Source organism: Phasianus colchicus, chromosome 6, assembly GCF_987193195.1.
Source record: "Phasianus colchicus chromosome 6, bPhaCol1.hap1.1, whole genome shotgun sequence".
In the NCBI taxonomy this organism is placed as follows: domain Eukaryota; kingdom Metazoa; phylum Chordata; class Aves; order Galliformes; family Phasianidae; genus Phasianus; species Phasianus colchicus.
Window position 1 is genome coordinate 30,986,995 of NC_143441.1, and position 20,344 is coordinate 31,007,338.

General features: G+C 37.6%; 1 protein-coding gene across 4 annotated transcripts; it reads left to right on the forward strand.

Annotated features, from left to right (window-relative positions):
- Window positions 1-190: 190 nt before the first annotated feature.
- PEX1 (peroxisomal biogenesis factor 1) lies at window positions 191-20,344 on the forward strand. Of its 4 annotated transcripts, none has more exons than XM_031614487.2 (24): window positions 191-366; window positions 2,046-2,189; window positions 2,937-3,020; window positions 3,260-3,374; window positions 3,462-4,228; window positions 5,514-5,633; window positions 6,659-6,782; window positions 7,051-7,160; window positions 8,292-8,392; window positions 9,309-9,441; window positions 10,211-10,307; window positions 10,794-10,964; window positions 11,455-11,609; window positions 12,760-12,949; window positions 13,133-13,302; window positions 13,572-13,706; window positions 14,217-14,281; window positions 14,904-15,046; window positions 15,129-15,232; window positions 16,390-16,563; window positions 17,385-17,615; window positions 18,413-18,613; window positions 18,872-19,002; window positions 19,977-20,342. In XM_031614487.2, the coding sequence occupies exons 1-24, from the start codon at window positions 238-240 to the stop codon at window positions 20,056-20,058; spliced, it is 3,876 nt and encodes a 1,291-aa protein (XP_031470347.2). In that variant the 5' UTR covers window positions 191-237; the 3' UTR covers window positions 20,059-20,342. The 4 variants fall into 4 exon arrangements, with proteins under 4 accessions (XP_031470347.2, XP_031470348.2, XP_031470349.2 ...); XM_031614488.2 differs by having other exon boundaries at window positions 192-366; window positions 13,136-13,302; XM_031614489.2 differs by lacking the exon at window positions 191-366 and adding an exon at window positions 543-706 and having other exon boundaries at window positions 19,977-20,344.

Here is a 20,344-nt window from a genome sequence, read left to right on the forward strand (position 1 = left end):
CCAGGCGGAACGAGCCGCAGCCCCCGATGGAGCGGCCAATCGGAGGACGGGGACGCGTACATGCCGCGACCGCATTGGTCGGCAGCGGGTCGTACCATTGTCCCGGGGGCGGCAGGGGGAGGAGAAGGAATCTCGGGAAGGCCCGGCCGCCCCCGACCGGGCAGCTCGGCGCCGGGGCGGGGCGGGGCGGGCGAGCAGCGGCGGCGGCGGCGGGGCCCGGCCCGGCCGGCCGCCGGCATGTGGGGCAGCGGCAACCCCGGCGGAGGGGGCGCTGGAGTCGCCGCGGCGACGGTCGTGCTGAGCGGGACCCGGGACTGCTTCCTGCACCTGCCCGCCGTGCTGGCCTCGCACCTCCGCCTGCAGCAGGTACCGGGCCGGGGGACGCCCCGTTCGGAGAGCATTGTGGGAGAGCGGCGCCCCCCCACCGCATCCCGTCGCTATGGCGACGTTCGGCGCCCTCCTCTTTCGCCGCCTGCGCCGTCGCTATGGTGACAGTGCGCGTCCTGCGCGCGGGCCGGGACCCGTCGCCCCCTCCCCGGGAGCTCTGCGGCCGTGACCTGGCGGGCGCGCGGCTTGGAACGCGGGCGGGCGGGGCCGTGCCGAGCGCCGGGCTTCTGTCACGCGTTCTCCTCGGTAGTGCGCACAGCCGGCCGCAATTCGGCCCTGAGCGCGGCGTTACGTTTGCTGCAGGAAATCCGGCGTAAGCGTACGTGTTGTGGCAGGCTACTTATTTCGTGTAGTCGGCAAAATACAGGCGGTTGGGCTTTGATGCCCTGGTAGAAGTAACGCTGAATCACGATGTTCTAAAGGGGTTAAATCACAGAATCACAGGGGAAGGGACCTCAGGAGATCAGCGAGTCCAACCCCCTACTAAAGCAGGTGCCTGACAGTAGGTCGTGCAGGTAGGCAGCCAGATGGGTTGAATATCTCCGTAGGAGACTCCACAACCTCCCTGGGCAATCTGTTCCAGGGCTCCGTCGCCCTTACTGAGAGTTCTTCCACTTATATTAACTGATGATCCTGAGCAAAGTGCAGTCTGCAGCTGAATCTGGTTGCAGAAGGCATGGGGTAAGTGGGTGTTAAAACAGCCCTGGGAACTTAGAGTTGTGTGAGGAGTGAGACACATGGCAGGAAAGCTTTATCCTTGTGAGCACAGGTGTGTTACGTACTCTGGTAAAGCAGTCTTGAAACCAGGCGTGTTTCCAAATCTTGCCAAAGTATTGAGTAATATTTGAAATTATTAGGAAGTGAATTGTGTGTATTCTGTACAGAAAATGACCTGCATAGAAACATTGCTATCTTAAAAAGCGTATCAGTGGCATATTCACAGCATATGTTGTCTTCATCACTTGGTTTTCATCAAGTTAAGTCATTTTTTCAAAAACCTTAGGAAGTGAGGATTGAGTGATGCAGCATAGAACAGTCTCAATGAGAAAATGGGATGAATGTATTCAGATTCTTAAGTTTGGAATGAAAATAGCCGAGTGGTTCTGAAAGAGATGGATGTAATCATTTAGGTATGAGCTGATGTGACTTGTGACTTATTCTAAATAGTGCCCAGCTTGTGACAGCTCTCCTGGGATCTGTGAGAATGTTAGAGTGCAGGAGAAATTTAGTCATATGCCCATGTGTTTTCCATACCTAGGAAGTAGCAGCTATACAGTTCTTTAGATACACAGAATAATACAGAAGAAGGGAAGTGCAGAAAGGTTTCCTTACTTAACAGGCCATAAAAGTGAAAATCTGTATAAAAGATGTAATCAATCCACAAGAGTTGTGCAGATAGGCAACATGAAGAATTCTATGGGAAGTCTCAATTAACAAGAAGTTAACTAATCAGCCAGCATCAAAAATTTTCTGTCTTCACTAATGGAATCACACTTTACTAATGTATCATAAACATTGCAGGTTATTGTTACAGAGTATTAACAGGCATGTAAAATCCAGAAAACACTTTTAAATCCCTTTCAGCTCTCTATGCGGTTACAGTTAATCTTTCTTGCTTGGTGTGATAATAATTCATTTTATTTATCTGAAACTCATAGGGCCAAGCTGTGAAAGTATCCTGTGGTGATGAGCCCATATACTTGAGCTGGATGGAAATAAGGCATCGAGGTCACCGGAGTGAAAATATTGCAGAGATGAACAGGCATTTAGCAGAGAAACTTGGCATTGCAGATGGAGAACAGGTTTGAAATGCCATTTCCTTTTTTCTTTTTTTCTTCATTTTGGGTTTAAATTTTCTTCCCTTATTTTCCCTTCCACTGTATATTCCTACATCCTCTGTCTCTAAACATGCAGTTTAATTTGCCTCTTACTCTTGGGCAGTGTGTTTAACTTGCAAATGATTCTTTCATTGGAAAAAAGTTGGGAAAATTTCCTAGAGGCAGACAAAACTTTGTGTCATGAGATGTTAATATCTCAACATCCAGATTGTGGGGTTTAAAATTAGTGTGAGTGTAAAGACTGTACTTTTCTGCTCTTGTTTTACTCTACGCCTTGTTGTTGTGTGGTGTATCTATGTATTCACTTTCTCTGGTGTGGTAAATTTTATTTTGGCTCAAAGCAGTGTCTTATCTTAACTTATTTACATTCCTAGCATACTCTCCCTAAAAAAGATATATCTCTTTGCAGAACCAGAGAGGTGTTGTCTGATAATATGCGATGAAAACTAGTGTTTGTTATCCAAAAGCTCTGGATGCTGTGTTCATTCACTTCCATTCACATATTGTGAATTGCATGTGCAATGTAATCCATCCCTAACACACTGAACTCCCATCTTCTGCTTATGAATTACCTTGTGTGGTTAAGAGGAACTATGTTCAAGGCAGTGAAAACATATAATGAAGATGCCAGTTTTCTAGATGAAGTTTCTAGGTAGAGTTTTTATGTGTTTAAGGAGTTAAATTATTTTGAAATAACGTTACTTCTGTCAGATATTCCTGGAACCCTGTTTGCACGTCTCCTCCTGTCAGCAAGTAGAAGTGGAACCACTCTCAGCAGATGATTGGGAAATACTGGTAATAAAACCTTTTCCACTCTTCATGTCATTTTTATGCAAGTGACAGAGAATATAGATACAAGCTGTTGTCACAGTTCCCTATTCTTTTCTGCTACTAAGCAAATACTAAATGTTGTGGGTTTTCATTGTATTTTATATTTCAAATGGTGTGTTACAAAAATATGTAGAACTTCTATGTTCAAGCATGTTTTAAAGGTGTACAAGTACGTAGCTTATAATGATACCGCATTTTCCCAGGAACTGCACGCTCCCTCTCTTGAAAAGCATCTTCTGGACCAGATCCGAATCGTATTCCCAAAAGCCATCTTTCCTGTATGGGTTGAACACCACACTCACATTTACATCAGAATTGGTAAGAACAGTGAATGCTTGGTGGTGCCTTGAGTGAGCTGTTTTGCAAGAGTGGATGCATTTGTTCATCTGATTTGTTCATACTCAGGTACACTTATGCCAGCAGCCCCCTATGGGAGATTAGAACCATGCACAGAGCTTCTGATATGCCCGAAAGCGCGTGAGCTTGAGGAAAACATCATAGACATGCCTTCTACAGAAAGTGACATCTTACTCAAGAGTTTTGTCAAAAATAACATGGAGCAAGACGAAACTGTAAAGGAGCCTTTTGCCAGTCAACCTCACTTAAATCCAGGAGTCCCTGAACAGAGTAAGGCTGATGCAAATGTGACATTTGGCTCAAATGTTCTCCCAAATATGTGGAATTTCATAGGGAGCATTTTCTCTCGTACGGCTGAACAGAAACAAAAGACTTTGTGTGATAAAGATGAAATGAGCACCTTCAAAGACAAGCTGCTGAACTTAATTCACATGGATTCCATTTTTAGAGTATGTCAGTCCCAGCCTCCCAGCGTACAGAATGCATCAGCCCTTCATGCATTTCTGAAATACAGTGCCGTTCATATTTTTCCATGGAATTTAGAATTTACTGATTTGGATCCAAATGCTGTAGTATCTTATGGGAAAATAAATGAGCTGCTTTCCCCCAGACAGCGTCATCAAGAAGCAAAGCAAAATGTGCCATCTGAAAAGCAAAAACATTTGACTAGTACGCAAGACAAAAATAATTCCAATAGCATTCAAGCGTCCGGTGAGGGATCTGTTGTTCAGATCGTTTGGAATGGATTTGAAGACCTAAAGAGTGTCATAGAGTATGGCAACGGTGGGGAAGCCCTACATGTTGGAAGAGTTTGGGTCAGTTTGAGCACACTATCTTTTGGGGCTTTTTATTGGATAATATTTGCTATTGGATAACTAGAACTGGCTAGTTGACGTGCAGTTTGGGGGTAGGATTTGCAGAAGGTTCTTGAGTAAAGTCAAACAAATAATAATTGCTAGAGCTATGCCTTGCTAAGCCTTCTCACTGATATTATCATCATGCAGTGTACACTGAGTTTCTGCACCCCTAGCATTTTGGCACTAAATAGGGAAAACCCTTCAGTGTTGCTGGAGGTGCATATTTTCTTCAGAATTTCTTGGCAGCCATACATGAGAACATGAATGTTTCTGTTTACGTGCATTCAGTAATGCTTAATGAAGTGTTTCTTCATCAGATATTGTTAAAAAATATGCTCTGGACTCTAGGTGTCATCATGCTATAAAGTAATGGCATAATGTATCCTATTGTTACGGGTACTTTTATATACTGTTGAAGTTTTCATTAAAATCTTGCAGTACTATCAAATAATTAGCTTTTATACCATTTTAAAATCTCTTGGTCTGTTATATATTGTTTTCTGTAGGGTTACACAGTCCCAGTGTGCAGACACTGACATTTCAGCTTATTTTAACAGAACTATACAGCCTGTTTACGTTCTTTCTTTCCTGGAAACACACGCAGGATCAAGAGAAATAGATCAAATACACTCCAAATCACTGTTTGACTATTTGGACGCGTTACACTTCTCACCATTTGCTTACTCTTTTATCAAGAGTGAGAGCAAAAGGCTGAAGTAACGTTTACCACAAAATCATTTGAGATGAGCAGTTTTCCAAATGTCAGCAACCAGTAAGTCTTTCAGACTTCATAAACATTTCTGAGACACATTTCCAAACTGAAAACATTTAAAACAATACAGAATATTTGAAAAGTAGTTTCCTTTTCAAGGTGCAAACTGACTGGTACAGCTCAGGAACACTGGATTTCTGTCTGTACTGAAAATGTGTGCAACTTTGATCTTTATAGCAACCTGTTTATACGCATCCTGTCCATGTAAAATAAATTGCATTCACCAACTGTTGCATTCTTGCAACATGCTAAGAATTAAGAGGAATCCTTTTTCAATCTTCTTGTCTTTTTTAAAAAATTATTATTATTTAAAGTTAATAGACAGTCAACTGTAGCAAGTGTTTTCACAAGTAGGATACAAGAGGTTCTATTGGTGTTGAAGAAATTGTTATTGTACTTCAGTATGCAATGTTATAGTGGTTTTATTTTCTGATGTTTCCTTTTTCTTTGCTTTTATTTTAAATATTTCAGATTCCAGATGACCTGAGAAAAAAGCTACGAATTGAAATGCATTCAACAGTCCGAATTAAGTCACTTGAATCTATTCCTAAAATTCCTATATCTCTTAGACTGCAACCCAAACAGAACTTAGTGAGTTGATATTCTTGGTCATGTATTTGTTCATAGGTTGGCAAAAAATAATTTGCTCTGGTCAAAGTTGTCTGTGTTGGGTTTTTTTGTTGTATTTTTTTTTTTTTTTTTAATGTTGAATTTGTTTGTGTTACATGATAAGTGGAAGATGTCTATCATGTATGACTGCTTTCCAAAGGAATTTGTTTGTTATTTTTCCTTTGTAAGTCACTGAAATCAAGAAAATGCAATGATCTAACAAAGCTTATCTAGTAATATTATTCTGTATTTTGGTCGCTGATACTTAAGTTGTTGAACTTTGTCTTGCATTTGGTAAGTACTTCAAATAGTTCTGCATCTTACCTCTAAAATTTTTCTATTTAAAGGACATGATGGAGATCACAGTGGGTGAAGGAGGTAGAACCTCCAAACTTTTACTCCTTGTTTCCTCAATCCATTGATCAAATACTGTGTAGCACCTCTTAAATCATGGAGTCTTCGAGTTTTCAAATTGTGAAAGTGTCTTGCTTATGGAAAAAGATATTGGCATTGAGGGACACGTGCTAATAAGGAGAAGATGCATATTCTTTTTAATTAGGCTAGGAATTAATTAGGAAGCAGGATGTACAGGAAAGGTGGATATAGTGCCTAGCCAGAGTTAGTGACAGGTTGTTGGTGGTAACCTGGCACTGTTTCAAACCCAGAAGCTGAGTAGTGCTTTTGGATCTTGCAATATAGATAAATAAAAGAACAAACTTCTTTGTGCCTTACATCAGTATTCCAAAGATAAAATTGTTAAAGGTGGTGGAAGAGTCAATTGTTGCCATAGCAAAGGCAAAGTAGCAAAGCAGCAGTTGCTTTCTACAGAGCAGGTGACAGAAATGACAGAATTGTTGGCATAGTGTTAATTTCCAAATAAATAAGACTGTTCGTCTTCTTCCAACTCTCTGCTACTATAAGAGAATCAAGTGGTCTATGCATGGAAGGAGAATAGTCATAGTAATACCTTGTTTCATGTCCCTTTTTGTCTCTGTTTTCCTATGTAGCATAAAGATACACGTGAAGATGATGTTAAATGTGCTTTCAGTGCTTGGCTGAAGGATTCTGCTACTGAGGATCTTCCATGGATAATGACAAGCACAAACTGCATACATCTGCATATTAAAGAAGGTAAGGACCATGTACCAATCTTAACTGTCCGTTAGGAATTTTATTTAGGCAATATACCTTTTTTAATCTCTCTGTACACCATTTAATGTAACATATCTCTTCACACTGGAACTGTAAACATGAACTATATTTTAATAATGATTAACTTCTTTAATTATTTCATTTTGGAGTATATTTAGTATTTCTGAATATATTAATATTTCATCTTGTGAAGAATAAAAGTTGAAATTATTAGGAATTTTAGTGGTTGAACCTTCTGTTTTTACAGGAGTGGAGGAGTTTGTCCTTAGTGTAATGGATCACATGCACACCGAAGAAGATAAGTCTGAGAATACTTTTATACTGAGTCCCAGTTTGCTGCAGAAGACTAATATACAAGTAAATATCCCATAGTATCAGGTATCAAGTAATTAAAATTGTTATATTTGGTTACAAGTAAATTATATGTAGCATTTTAAATAATTGTTGGTTTGTTCATTAAGTTATACCTGCATTCTTTGTGTTATTTTGCAGCCTGAGGCACTGGTAAGATTCCAGGCATGCCTGGAAAAAAATTTATTTGTCATTGACTTTCATAGTCTGCATCAAGCTGTCAGAAAAATCAGAGCAGAGGGAAGTCAGTATTGCCCAGGCTTGAACATCCCATCCTTATGCATAGTTACGTTTTCTCTTAGTCCCTGAACCACTGTAAGATGAGTTTAAATGAACAGGAGCTGATTCTATAAAGATGAGACAATGCCTCTTTAAACTTTATTTCTGCTTTCTCTTTTATATAGCTTGTGCCTTTTTTCCTTTCTCAGAAAATTTAAAAGATTGGGATTAGGGTTTCTATTAATAATGCGGGTTGAGCCAATGTTCTTGACTCCAGGGTAATGGTTGTAATAGTAGGATAATTTTTTTTTTTAACTTTTAAACTGGCAGAGAATTAAGATGTCCTGTTTTGGCTGTTCAGTATAGATTTTTTTTCTGCAAAGTTAAGAGTTCCTGTTGAGCAAAAGTAGAAGAGCTTTATTTCTATCGGTATTTGAGAAATAGAGAAGTCTTCCACAAATGGTAAGAGTGACCAGTGTTAAGGTGAAAGGACAATGTGCATTTGTTAACAGCATCACCTACCAAGCTGTTCCAGCCCGTGAACCTTGCAATTAGTCCCATTTGATAGTTCAGCTTTTCATACTTGCTCTCTGGTAAACTAGACTGTGAAAAAAGCCAGGTGTTTCAACCAAATCAGTTTCCGTGTCTGACTGATCATCTTGCCTCACGGGTGTTGATGCCAGCACAACAAGGAGGATACAGTAAAAGGAACAGTTAATGGTGGGGAAAGATATGAGATGTGATGGGCTGCATAGTCTGACATAAAACAGCACTTATCCTAGTCCCAGTTTACATCATTGTAAACGCTAGATTATATTATAGATTATTTATAAAGGTTCCAAAAAAGGGTAGTTACTTCTATACTCTTCTCTTGTGGCTGTATTTAATGTTAAGTACTAACATTTTTCTTTGTTGTAGGTTCTTTTACATCCTCTAACTCAAAAAGCTGATGATGACAGCCAACTGCCTACGCGTGATATAGACAGAAACCTTCCTTACAAAAGACTAAACCATTTAGGGTGAGACATCTTCATAGTAGAAAATGCATGAGGGAATGGGAATTAATGAAAAAGAATATTAGTGAAAGTGATTTTTATTTTTTTTTTAAATTGAGGCAGATCTTACAGCATGATTCTGCATCATTTGGTACTTTGGCTTGTGTCAGGCTCAGCTGTTCCTATCATAATGCTGCTGTCATTTGTATGAGGGCAAACAGTGGTACTGTATAGTAAACTTGAAGTAGAGTTGGGAAAGAGGGGACTTGAGAGACTTGTGGTAGCATGCTGTTTACTATGCTGTTGGCATTTTGAAAGGCAGCTTAGAAGAGGCAATTAGAGCTGACCAGGGGTTAGCATAGTAGGGTAGGAATGTAAAAAAAAAAAAAAAAAAAAAAAAAAACAAGTTGTATTTATTCATTTTGTTTTTCACAGTACAATACAAAATACAAAACAGATAGCCTTGCTGTTGGTGAAAGGAGCACTGTTGTGTCAAAAGACACAAAGATTTAAGACAGGTGAAGGATAAAGATGTCTGCAAATGAACTATGTGCTGCTTTATTTCTGAAAGGCTGAGTTATCTGACCCAGATGTGCACCATGTTTTACCAATTTGTTAGATCCCTTAGTAGGTTGTTACTTGGACCTGCAACAAGGTGAAACCCCAACAGCTGAAGTTAGCTCTGTTGTCTGAGACCCGCCTCCTGCTAGGGTGATGTACATTGAGCGATTAATTGTTCAACAGCAGGGGTAATCTGCATTGTCTGTGCCCCCTGTGTTACCTCTATAGAATAAAGGTGCTGTCTTTTCAGATTGAGTTATGAAAATATGAGTTATTTTGCATAATCAACATCAAAACCTCACCATACTACGATTATTACTATTTACATCATGTGCGCTGATGCTACTTTAGGCCATTTAATGTTTTATGTGCTGTTCAGGGGAGTGGACAAATTAGGAGTGTCGTCTTTTGAACATATAAGCCACAGTCTTTTGGGTCGTCCTTTATCTCAAAAGCTGGCTGGTATCGCTGTGGGACTGCGAAGTGGAGGGGTGCTTCTCACAGGGGGAAAGGTAGGTGTTCTACTGCTTTGTACTTGCAAACTCTCCTCACTGGTTTTCCATAGTTACAGAACTGTTTTCATTAGTTCTCTTTGTTACCATGCAAATTCGAGGAACTAAAGAACAAGCTGAAAAACAAGCAGTTGGCTGAACAGAGTTGACACAGTAAAACATTGTGTATGTCATATTATGTTATATATTCACATTTAGTGTGTGTATGTGTGTATATACACGCACACACGTCTGTGTGTTTTATGTATATACACACACATATATCCATCTATATACATATATAAAGATTGATAGCAATACAATTTCAGTTTATTTCCATAGGTCATTAATCTACGTTGTGTTTATATAATAGCTGCTTCTTGTCTCTGAAATATTTGAAAGTAAGAATACAGTATTTTCTCTTATTTTCTAACTAACATAAAATGTCAGTATAGCTAATGCTCTGATTTTTCTTTTGTCTCTCGTGGTGGAATTTAACACCACATTCCATCATAATAAAGACAACAGTGAAAAAGTGGAATCACAGCACTGTTTGTAGTGGATGTACCCACTCCAATTTTGACTTAGGCTTTTTTCAGCCCATGGCTTCAGTCTCTACCAAGTGATGCAGAGATGGAATAAATGTAGGCTTCTGAGTTGTAAAAGCAAAGTGCTCACACTCCTCCCAGCTTAGCTGATGTGTGTTTTGATAGAAGTTCCTCAGAAACAGAAGCAAATAGTTCTTCTGCTTTAGCATAACTTTTGCATTAGCTCACTTTTATTTTTACAGGGAAGTGGAAAATCAACATTAGCAAAGGCCATCTGCAAAGAAGCATTTGATAGATTGGATGCTCATGTAGAAGTAATTGATTGCAAAGCTTTAAGAGGTATGATAATACCTGTTTCTTTCTCAAACAATTGCTGTATGACAAAGAACTGTAATTATGAAGTTACTGCATTTAATCTAATTTTTCTGTTTTATTGTTAAATTTCCTTTTGCAAGGAAGCTTTTTTTGTGTCTGCCAGCTTCTGTCCCTCATACCATCACTGCATTCAAACCACTCTTGCACGTTTATTTTAAGATGTTACAAATGAGGAGAAAGTGACAGGATCAGCTGTGTGTTTCTTCAGCTGTGCTAGCTGGAACAAACATTAAAAATTAAGTGTTAGAGAATGCCTGTGCTAGTGAAAGTAGGTTTTTGATAGAACGCATAGCCTCATGTTGTTTCTGCTTTAAAATAGGTGTCTGGATTTATAGGAGCATATGTAAGGTAACTGAATCCAAGTATTGGAATACTACCTGAGCAAGATATGCTAGTCTGTTCTTTTTTTTTCCTGTTATGTTTTGTCATTAAAATGCATTTATCTTATAGGAAAAAGATTAGGAAACATAAGGAAAAATGTGGAAGAAGCTTTTTTAGAGGCGTCATGGAGACAACCATCCATTATTTTAATGGATGACCTTGATCACATTGTTGGAGTACCTCCTACACCAGAGCATGAGAACAGCCCTGAAACAGTTCAGAGCAGTAGACTTGCTTATGGTAATGCTCTACTACCTGTATCTGGATAAAAGTGTAATGCAACCTAGGATTTCTGGCACCTCAGTTGTACATGTTAGCTGGACATTCTGTCTCTAGCATTATTGCCTCTGAACAGTGTGGAATGTTTTTAGAGTGGAGTTTATAGCATAGAAAAATAATGTTTTAAATCCTGTTGTAGACATCATCAGTTACTTTGCAAAAATTTAACTTTTAAACAGCACTTTTGATGGCATTTAGTAATGGAATATACTGTCCTAGAAAAAATAATTGTATTGTTTGGTTGGGATGTTTGGGGGATTTTCATTGTTTTAATTTGGCTTGGTTTTGTTATTTTGTTGTTAAAAAAGGGCCTTTAAACATAGGAAGAATAAAGAAAATACTTTTAAATATATCTTTAATGCTTTTTATTTGCATTGTATATAATGTATATAATCAAATATAGAATCTTTTTGTTTTTTGCAATTCCTTCAGCAATGTCTTTTCTGTTTAGTTTTGAAAGATCTGATAAAAGAAGTTATTTCCCTGGGGAGTTTGATTGCATTAATTGCTACAAGTCAGTCTGAACATGCTCTACATCCTTCCCTGGTTTCAGCTCAAGGAACTCATATATTTCAGTGTTTCAAACGTATCCAGTCACCAGATCAGGTAAACTCAGGCATTTATTAATTTGATTACAGTGTTGTTTGCCTCCCCTGCAGCTACAGAAATTGTAAGTTACTCTGGGGGATGAGGAGAAACCTGTATATCTTAGAAAGTATTTAATGATACTTAGATAGCCCAGCACTCCTGTGTGACATTATAAAGCTGGAAAGTAAGCCAATAAAAATTCCCAGTTGGTCTTACTGGAGAAAAAAGATGTATTCAGTGGAGAGAAAAAAGATGTATTCAGAGGATGGTTCAATTCAACCTAAAACAAGTTAGGCTGTCCAAGATAGGTGAGATGTTCCCTTGTTACCTGTAAGGGAATTCTAGAGAAGCAACTTTGAAAGAACATGTAAGGTCACTACAGTTAGATAAATGAGACAAAGCTTTAGTGTGTTATTGTTGGGGTTTTTTTATGCCTCTTGGAGGAATAAGTATGTATATGCTAACATAATGGTAATTACATGTTAAAATGTTATTAAAAGTAAATTTTATGAGCAGGTTTGGGATTATTTTTCTATATTAATTATATTTTATTTGAATATAGTCCCTTTTGGAACATTAAAAAGGAAAGAGGGAAGAATAAACAGTGTCACTTAATTGCAGGTGGCAGTAGACTCTTGTGATGTGATGTGGTTATGGCAACTGATTGGTGTTTAACACAAGTAGTTCCTACTTGCTTGGGTGCTGGTGTTTTGTTGTGGGTTTTTTAATACTAATAAATGAATAAGGATGAGGCACCAGTGGAAAAGTCAGGTTTTCAAAAGATATCAAATTATTTGTTGTATTTTTATCTAACACTATCTATTTCACATCCAGTATGTTCAGCACAAAGGAAAATATGTTCATTTTTCTTATGAAACAGAATGGTGTGAAACAGTAGAAAGTGGAGGGTGGGAGTTTGTTTTGTTATTATTGCTAGATTTAAGATAACTGGCAGTGCAAACCTTTGAATTTGTAAAACTGGTGAATTTCTTGAAGTTCAGCTGAAGAGCTATCTTTAGTTCATTTTTGTGCTTACTCAGATTTTGTCATTTGAAGATTCCACGATAGTGATGTTTGAGATAACTAATACTTATTTGCTTTCTGCATTTCTGAAAGCCACGTCAACTGAAAACTGAACATATGCTTCCTGCCCAATTCTGTTTTTCAGAAGCAAAGATGTGAAGTGCTCTGTTCTGTAATAAAAAACAAACTGAACTGTGATGTAAAGAAGCTCTCCGATCTTGATCTCCAGTATGTTGCAAAAGAAACAGAAGGTTTTGTTGCTCGAGATTTTACTATGCTGGTTGATCGTGCCATTCATGCCTGTATTTCCAACCAGAATGCATTTCAACATGGTGGTATGTTCACTTTGAAAATCTCTATTTCGTATTCTAACTTCTGTTATCCAGAACTTTTTAGAATACATAAATGAAAAGCCAAATTTTGTTTCACATTTAACTGTTACATATTGTGAGGAATTTGTTACTCTTAGGTTATATGTTTTTTTGTTGTTGTTGTTTGTTTGTTTTTTTCCTTTAAAGCAGAATTGAATCTGTCGACTGTGGATTTTCAGAAAGCTTTAAAAGATTTCACTCCATTAGCTCTGAGAAATGTCAGCCTGCATAAACCTAAGGACATTGGCTGGGATAGGATAGGTGGCTTAAAAGATGTGAAGCAAATACTCATGGATACCATCATGTTACCTGCAAAGGTATGCAGTAGTTTTAAACCAGTTACGTGAACTTTGTACATTTTGTTAGTAGAACAGTTATGATTTTTAAGAGGCAGCACAATATTTGACAGAAGGAAGACAAAAATGGCTTTTTAAGCTGCTTTTCTGTCTTCCCAGTCTTCAAGTATTTTCAGCTGCCAGGGAACTCTTTCACCGTATCCTTCAAAAACCAAACACTAGTGATTATTCAGTACACTGTGGAATAATTGCCTGTTTCATAACGTGTCTTGTTTGGTGGTGTTTTCCAGTATCCAGAATTATTTGCGAACCTGCCTATACGACAGAGATCAGGAGTCTTGCTCTATGGAGCACCTGGAACAGGAAAAACACTGTTAGCAGGAGTAGTTGCTCGAGAGAGTGGAATGAATTTCATCAGTGTCAAAGTAAGAAGAAAATTGATTGATTCATTTGATTAACTGAATTAAATAGCTCGGTATGATAGCTGTGAGTAGGTGCTTGTAAAGGCTAAATACCAAAGTTAAAAACTCATCAAAAATAGAGAGTGTCTGTGAATTTCAAAGCATCTGACTTTCTGGAGCTTCACAGTTTTATGACTGAGTTTGTTTCTTTTTTTAATAATTTTTCATTAAGCAGAATAATAAACTTCAATTGGATTGTCTTAGTTGCCCATCTTATTAATAAAAACAAATCCTGAATTTTGGTTCCATGGGACCAGAAGTTGGGCAATACATTTTAAATGTGTTTTCAAAATGCAGTGTAAATTGTTACCTGTGGTACAATAATACATACTGTGCTACATTGGAATATAGTTGGAATGCTGGCATTCTCTTGGTTACAACTTACCTCACTCCAGTATGCAAAAGCAATACTGATGTTAAATGACAAATTAAAGCCAAAAATGTGTAACACATATGTTCTTTTCCCTCCTTCAGGGACCAGAGCTGCTCAGCAAATATATTGGAGCAAGTGAACAAGCGGTTCGAGATATCTTTAACAGGTTGGCTCTGTGCAGATTTCTGATGTTATCAGTAGATTCTATTAGTTGAAGCACTGTGAAATGATTTTGTTCTCAGAGAGATACAGTAATCAAATCATTTGTGCCAAAAAGGGGGTCAATAGGTTGCCAAGATCTGAACATCATCTTTTAGGAACTTTTCTAAGAAGTTGAGATCAGGGTGCACTTCTGAAGTTGATTTTCATATTTCTCTCCACTTTAGAGTGCTTAGCAATGAATACAGTACAGAGTCAAAGTAGACTTGGTATTGAGATCCTTGGTGCCAATAGTTTTGTTTTAACAAATATGCCCTAATTTGAGCCTCAGTGCTTACTGATGTAAATGTATTCTTCATAGCCTTTGCTTCTCTTGTAGGTTGCAGTGTAGGCAGTCTTTATACTGTATTTATATAATTCAAGACCACATCTGAAGTGGTTGAATTTTAAAGCTTTCATGTGCATTAACACAATTGAATACTTCAGAAAGGGAGAACTGAGGAGATCATCATCATAAAAATGAGCAGTGATCCTGTAGAAAACAAATTCTTCAGAACCTCTGACTTTTACAGGAGATGAGTTTTTTTTATTCTCTACTTATATTTAACTGAATGTTATTTGTTTTTAAGAGCTCAAGCAGCCAAACCTTGCATTGTTTTCTTTGATGAGTTTGATTCCATTGCTCCTCGCCGAGGTCATGACAACACTGGAGTTACAGACCGAGTGGTTAATCAACTATTGACTCAGTTGGACGGTGTGGAAGGTTTACAAGGTGAAAATTCATCTGTGTCTCCTTCCCTCCTTGCACAGATGTTCAGCAGGCGTTAATGATATTTTCTTCATGTTTTCCAAAGGTGTTTATGTGCTAGCTGCTACTAGTCGCCCAGATTTGATTGATCCTGCTTTGTTAAGACCAGGTCGACTGGATAAGTGCCTGTACTGTCCTCCTCCAGATCTGGTGAGAAAAGGAAATGTTTTACTTGACAAACCGGGAAAACTGGGAAACTACTGGGCTTCAGTTAATCTCCATTTCTTTATATTTCAAATCTGGCTAAACTGGGGTCTGTTGCACAGCTGCTTTTGTATGTAAAAATTCACTCATCGTGCCAATACACTGGTATAAAACTGAGGCAAAACAAGAATGTTTGTCACAGTCTTAAGAATCAAATCATATTCCAGTGATTGTAACCTATTTAAAAAAATAAATAAATAAAATAAAAAAATTCTGTAGCAGTAAACTATTCTGCAGAAATTAGTTGCAGGGTCATGTTTATAATCTTGCATCTTCCAATGAATTAAAATCCCAATGTCTCTGCTGTTTGCTTGAGGTGGTGAACCCAAAGGTATTCCCAACCTTTGATTATCTGAAATTTTCAGAGCATTTTTATTCTGAATTCTTGCTGATTTCACCCTTTACTCACATTTGATTTCGAATGTACAAGTTCTTTTAAGTCAGGCGTGTCACTATCTAGGAAGGGAATTTTTTTTAGTTCATTTTGGATCGGGCCTTTAAGGCTGTACAAGGCATGTCTTTGGTTTCCCATTTTATATTATAATTGTGCTGTTCATTTTCAGATTAATTGGAAAGCTTAACAAATGCCACATCATGTCATTTTTAAATGTACATAATGATGTTCCTGCATGCCAAGAATGCAAATATATTCTGACTTCTTCCTTTTTAAATTCTGTTTTAGAATATGATCCTTCAAGTAAATGGAAGTACTTGCTACTTCCATCATATTTCTCTATGCAAAAGAAAATATGACTAGCAGTGTCCAGCTTCATATTTTGTTTATATGACACATATGAAAATCTCAGATATTGGATGGGTATTTAGAGGAATATATTTCTGTGTTCTATACTGTGTTTGGTACAGCTTCTCTTAACCTTGTCAGGAAAAGGTAACAGAAATCATGCCAGTTTTAAAGTTTGATTATTATTCAGTGTATCCAAGATGTACTATTATTAGGGTAGTATCTTTAAAGAAGATAATTCCTCCCTCAAACAGGAATTTGCTTATGACAGAGACAAAGCACTCTCTACAAGAGGAGAAGGAAAATAACAAGTTGCTTTACTGATAGTTTCTTGGTTGTGTTGTTTTTTCTTTCTTTACAGAGTTCACGCTGTGAAATCTTAAAAGCTCTCAGTCATTCTCTGTCCTTGGCAAATGATGTGGACCTTGAGTATTTGGCTGCAAAAACAGAGCACTTCACAGGGGCTGACCTAAAAGCTTTATTATACAATGCTCAGTTAGAGGCAATACATAATTTAAGCTCAGGTTTAACACAGGTAAATAATACAGATATAAAAGATTGTCTCTTTATATTTCTATGCTGGTTTGTTTGAAGGGGTTAGTTCTATCCATTGTGTTTTCAGCAAAACTGTTTAATAAGAATTAAAATCTTATTGTGTATGGTATCATGTGAGAATAATGTAACAAATTATTTTTAAATACTTCTTAAAGACAAGAATTTTTCTTTAATTTTTGTGAGAAGCGTTTAATATAAAACAGATTTATTTTAGCCAAATCTCTTTATTGTTGTTGTGAGAAATGACTGATAGACCAACAGGAGGGATCACTTACAGCTTTCAAAGAGTATCTAGCAAATTCCGTTCTGAAGTGACACAATTGCAGTGATGGAGGAAGCAAGGAACTGGTGGGTTTTACGGGGAACTCTGACAGTTTTAATGTGATCTGAGGTTAGGGGAGGTGTGGAAAGAGGATGGTAATAGCTAGACTCTGGAAGACCCCTTCAGATAATACCCATATTTAATATAAGGTACAGGATCCCACTGTAAGTTTTTATCCCTTGTAAATGACTCCTTTCCTCTTCTAACTTCTGTTCAGCTGCATGCCATCATATTTTTAATGCTTGTCTTGCTCTAGCTGGAAAGGGGCAGGCATGGCTTCCACTACTTGGAGATTAAAGGAAACATGGGTTTAGTGGCATGAAAGCAAGGGGAGCTCATATTCCAAGAGAAGAATTGCTAGAAACAAATTCAAATCAATACTTTTGTTTGGGCTACACATGAAATATTTTAATGCCTTACAGATGGCAATTAACTGTGAGTTAACAACTGTAAACGTTCTGCTCTGTTCTTTGTCACAGGATTTTGGTTCTAGTTCTGATAGTGACTTCAGTCTGTCTTCCATGGTTTTTCTAAACCATAGCAGTGGCTCAGATGACTCAGCAATAGATGGAGAAGCAGCACCTGAGCAATCTCTTATTTCTTTGGATATGTCTGAGTTGCTTCCTGAAGATCCAAGATCCAACATGTATCGTCTTTATTTTGGAAGCTCTTATGAATCAGAGCTAGGAAATGGAAGTCCTTCAGAACTGGTAAATCACATTCTCGATATTTTGAATTCTCTAAAAATTATCAATTGTGAAGCAGGAAATAAACTACAAGGTTTAATAAATACAGTTATGTCTGCTTTGTCCTTCGAACTGTCTTCATCCTATGCCTTGTGGGTTCAGTGTGGGAACCAGAGTGGGAGATTCCATCTGACAGAACACAATATGGATTTCTCTACAACTTTGAAGAACTTTTAAATCAAAATCCCAAAATACTGCTTAGTGCTTTATTATCAGGCCAACTGTATTCATACCAGGTCTTACTACCTGGTCTAATGCCTTGTTGCCTTCCAAAGTTTATTACTGAAACAGCGGTCTTTGTTTGCTTGATTTTTAACTGAAAAAAAAGGACTTTCATCTTTCAAAACTTTGGAACTTTGAAGTTGCTTGTTTTATCCAGTGCACAGAGAATTTGGAGGTGATAAAAAATGGAATGTCATTTTGAAGCTAACTGCATGAACTACCTCAGATTTCAGAACCACTGATTTTCATACATAAAAAGAGCTATGTATTTACTAGGCTTTTTTTTTAAAAAAAAAAAAAGGCTGTTGCAAAATGTTTAGATTTCTTTCTGAAGGGGAAACACTTCGTTTCCAAACTTGTTCTTTCTTCTATGTCTATATAAAAGGTTGCGTAATATTTTTGAGAGAAAGTACTTTTTTTCTGGTGGGAGCAAGGTTATACTGAATGAAGTTGGTAGGAAAGTTAGCTAAATCTTAATGTTTGAGCTGCTCTTTTGGATCCATAATAAGTTAATGTGTTTCTCTTTGTGATCAATTTAGAGCTCTTTGTGTTTGTCTGGACCAAACTCTATAACTCACGATTTTACCAACATCTCTCAGAGAGACACAGCATCATCACAACCTTCAATGCTTAGAACAGTCTCCCAAGAAGACTCACTGGAAAATAACCAGGAGCAGCAAATAGAGCACCTGAGGACAGAAATCAATGCTATCAAAGCCAATTACAAAAGCAAGAATGGAGTATGGCAGTTTTTTGTAATATTTAGTCTTAGCACTTTCTTTTATTTCCTTTTATTTTATATTCCTGTTATTAAAAATAACAAAGATAAGTGATACCTAGTTTGAGGAAAATAAGCCATGCATGTGTTACTAATGTAGGGGGAAGCAGTAATTGTAATTATAATGTGTAATGGGAAGGGTCCAGAGTTACTGATACTCATGGCAGTGGGTCCTTTTACTGGTAATTTCTCATTGTTTGTTCATGGCTCTGTTTTCCAGGAGGATAGCACCCTTAATCAGTCTGTGCTTGCCAAGAACACTTTAATTATTACCCAGTCCCATCTGATGACTGCTCTTGAGGGTATAAGACCATCCATTAGCCAAGATGACTGGAAGAATTTTACTGAACTGTAAGCATAATATTTTTTATTATTAATTGTGAGCTTAAGTGGAGATTTGGTCTTTCCATATTTCTTATTCATCAGTTATTAATGATAATCTATGTGGTGAATGGCATGGAAATTGAGTGGTTTCTGACAGCAGTTTTCTTTTCACCAATACCAAGCTACACAATAGAAAGAGGAAATTATCTTAACAGTGTGGGTGTCTTTTATTGTTTTTATTAAAGTGGAACCTAGAAATTCTAATCCCAGACCCCAAACCCCTTTTATTACGTTAAAAGCTATACCAGTATAAAGAGGATTCTGATTCTCTAAAACGTAAAGCCGGGTCCTGCCTGTTCCCATTGAGTAGCAGTCCATGTTTTCAAATTGCTGGGTTATGACTTTCACTAGTGACCTCTATTAACTACTGTATTTGGGAAGAGGTATGATGCTTTGAGTCCTCGTTATATATGTTCCCAAAGGAAAATAATTTGCAAAAGAGAAGACATACTGAAAATGAGAACATGTCCATTAAACTTGAAAATGACTGGAGTGAAAAAGCTGAAGAGTGGCAGCAAAACAGTCCGTGATGTTTTTTGGACTTGGGAGTTAAGGTGTGGTCTACCTGAGGTGTTACATGGACAAGCAGATCTTAACAGCAGGGATCAGAGATAAGGAAAGGAGAATGAGAGAATTTCTAGGAATCAGTACCACCCTGTCCACTTTTCTTTATTCCTCTCTAAATAGTAATAATTAAAGTATATATATAATTTTAGAATAATAGTAATTAAAAGAAAGAGATTTGTGGTCTGCTTTGCCTGAGTCAGAGTAGTGGATGAAAACTCCTCCAGGGCTGCAGGTCTGAGAAAACAGGTGCTCTTCATTTCAGTCAAAATATAATTGAACATTGATAGTTCTGTGCTGCATTACTGTGTATTTTGGGGGCATATGCAGACAAAAGGATTTCAGACTAATATGCTGCTGTCTTTTACTGTTTCCAGGTACAATAATTTTCAGAATCCCAAGAGGAAAGGACAAATTGGGTCAGCATTCAGACCAGGACAAAGAATGACTCTAGCATAGTAACTTTTAATGTGCTTGTAATTACTGAACTGTAAATGAAAATGACAGGTGGGAGCTTAATATTTAAGTGATTAAACAGATTATTTATATTCATATGGGTATATTAATGCAGCTGTTGAAGAAAAATGTCTTTCTAGTTTACATGCTGTAAAATTATTTCACATTTTATTTTGAAGAAAATTGTCTTCCTGGAAATCAATATTAAATTTTTGAGAGAATTTCTGTTACATTATGTCCAGTTGTTTATCACAAAAAAAATTAAATTTTGATTTTATCAATGTACAGT

Coding starts and splice junctions, on each gene's coding strand:
- PEX1 (XM_031614487.2), top strand. CDS start 238: ATGTGGGGCAGCGGCAACCCCGGCGGAGGGGGCGCTGGAGTCGCCGCG. Junction 4,229..5,513: donor TACATGTTGGAAGAGTTTGG/GTCAGTTTGAGC, acceptor TAAATATTTCAG/ATTCCAGATGACCTGAGAAA. Junction 7,161..8,291: donor TGCAGAAGACTAATATACAA/GTAAATATCCCA, acceptor TCTTTGTTGTAG/GTTCTTTTACATCCTCTAAC.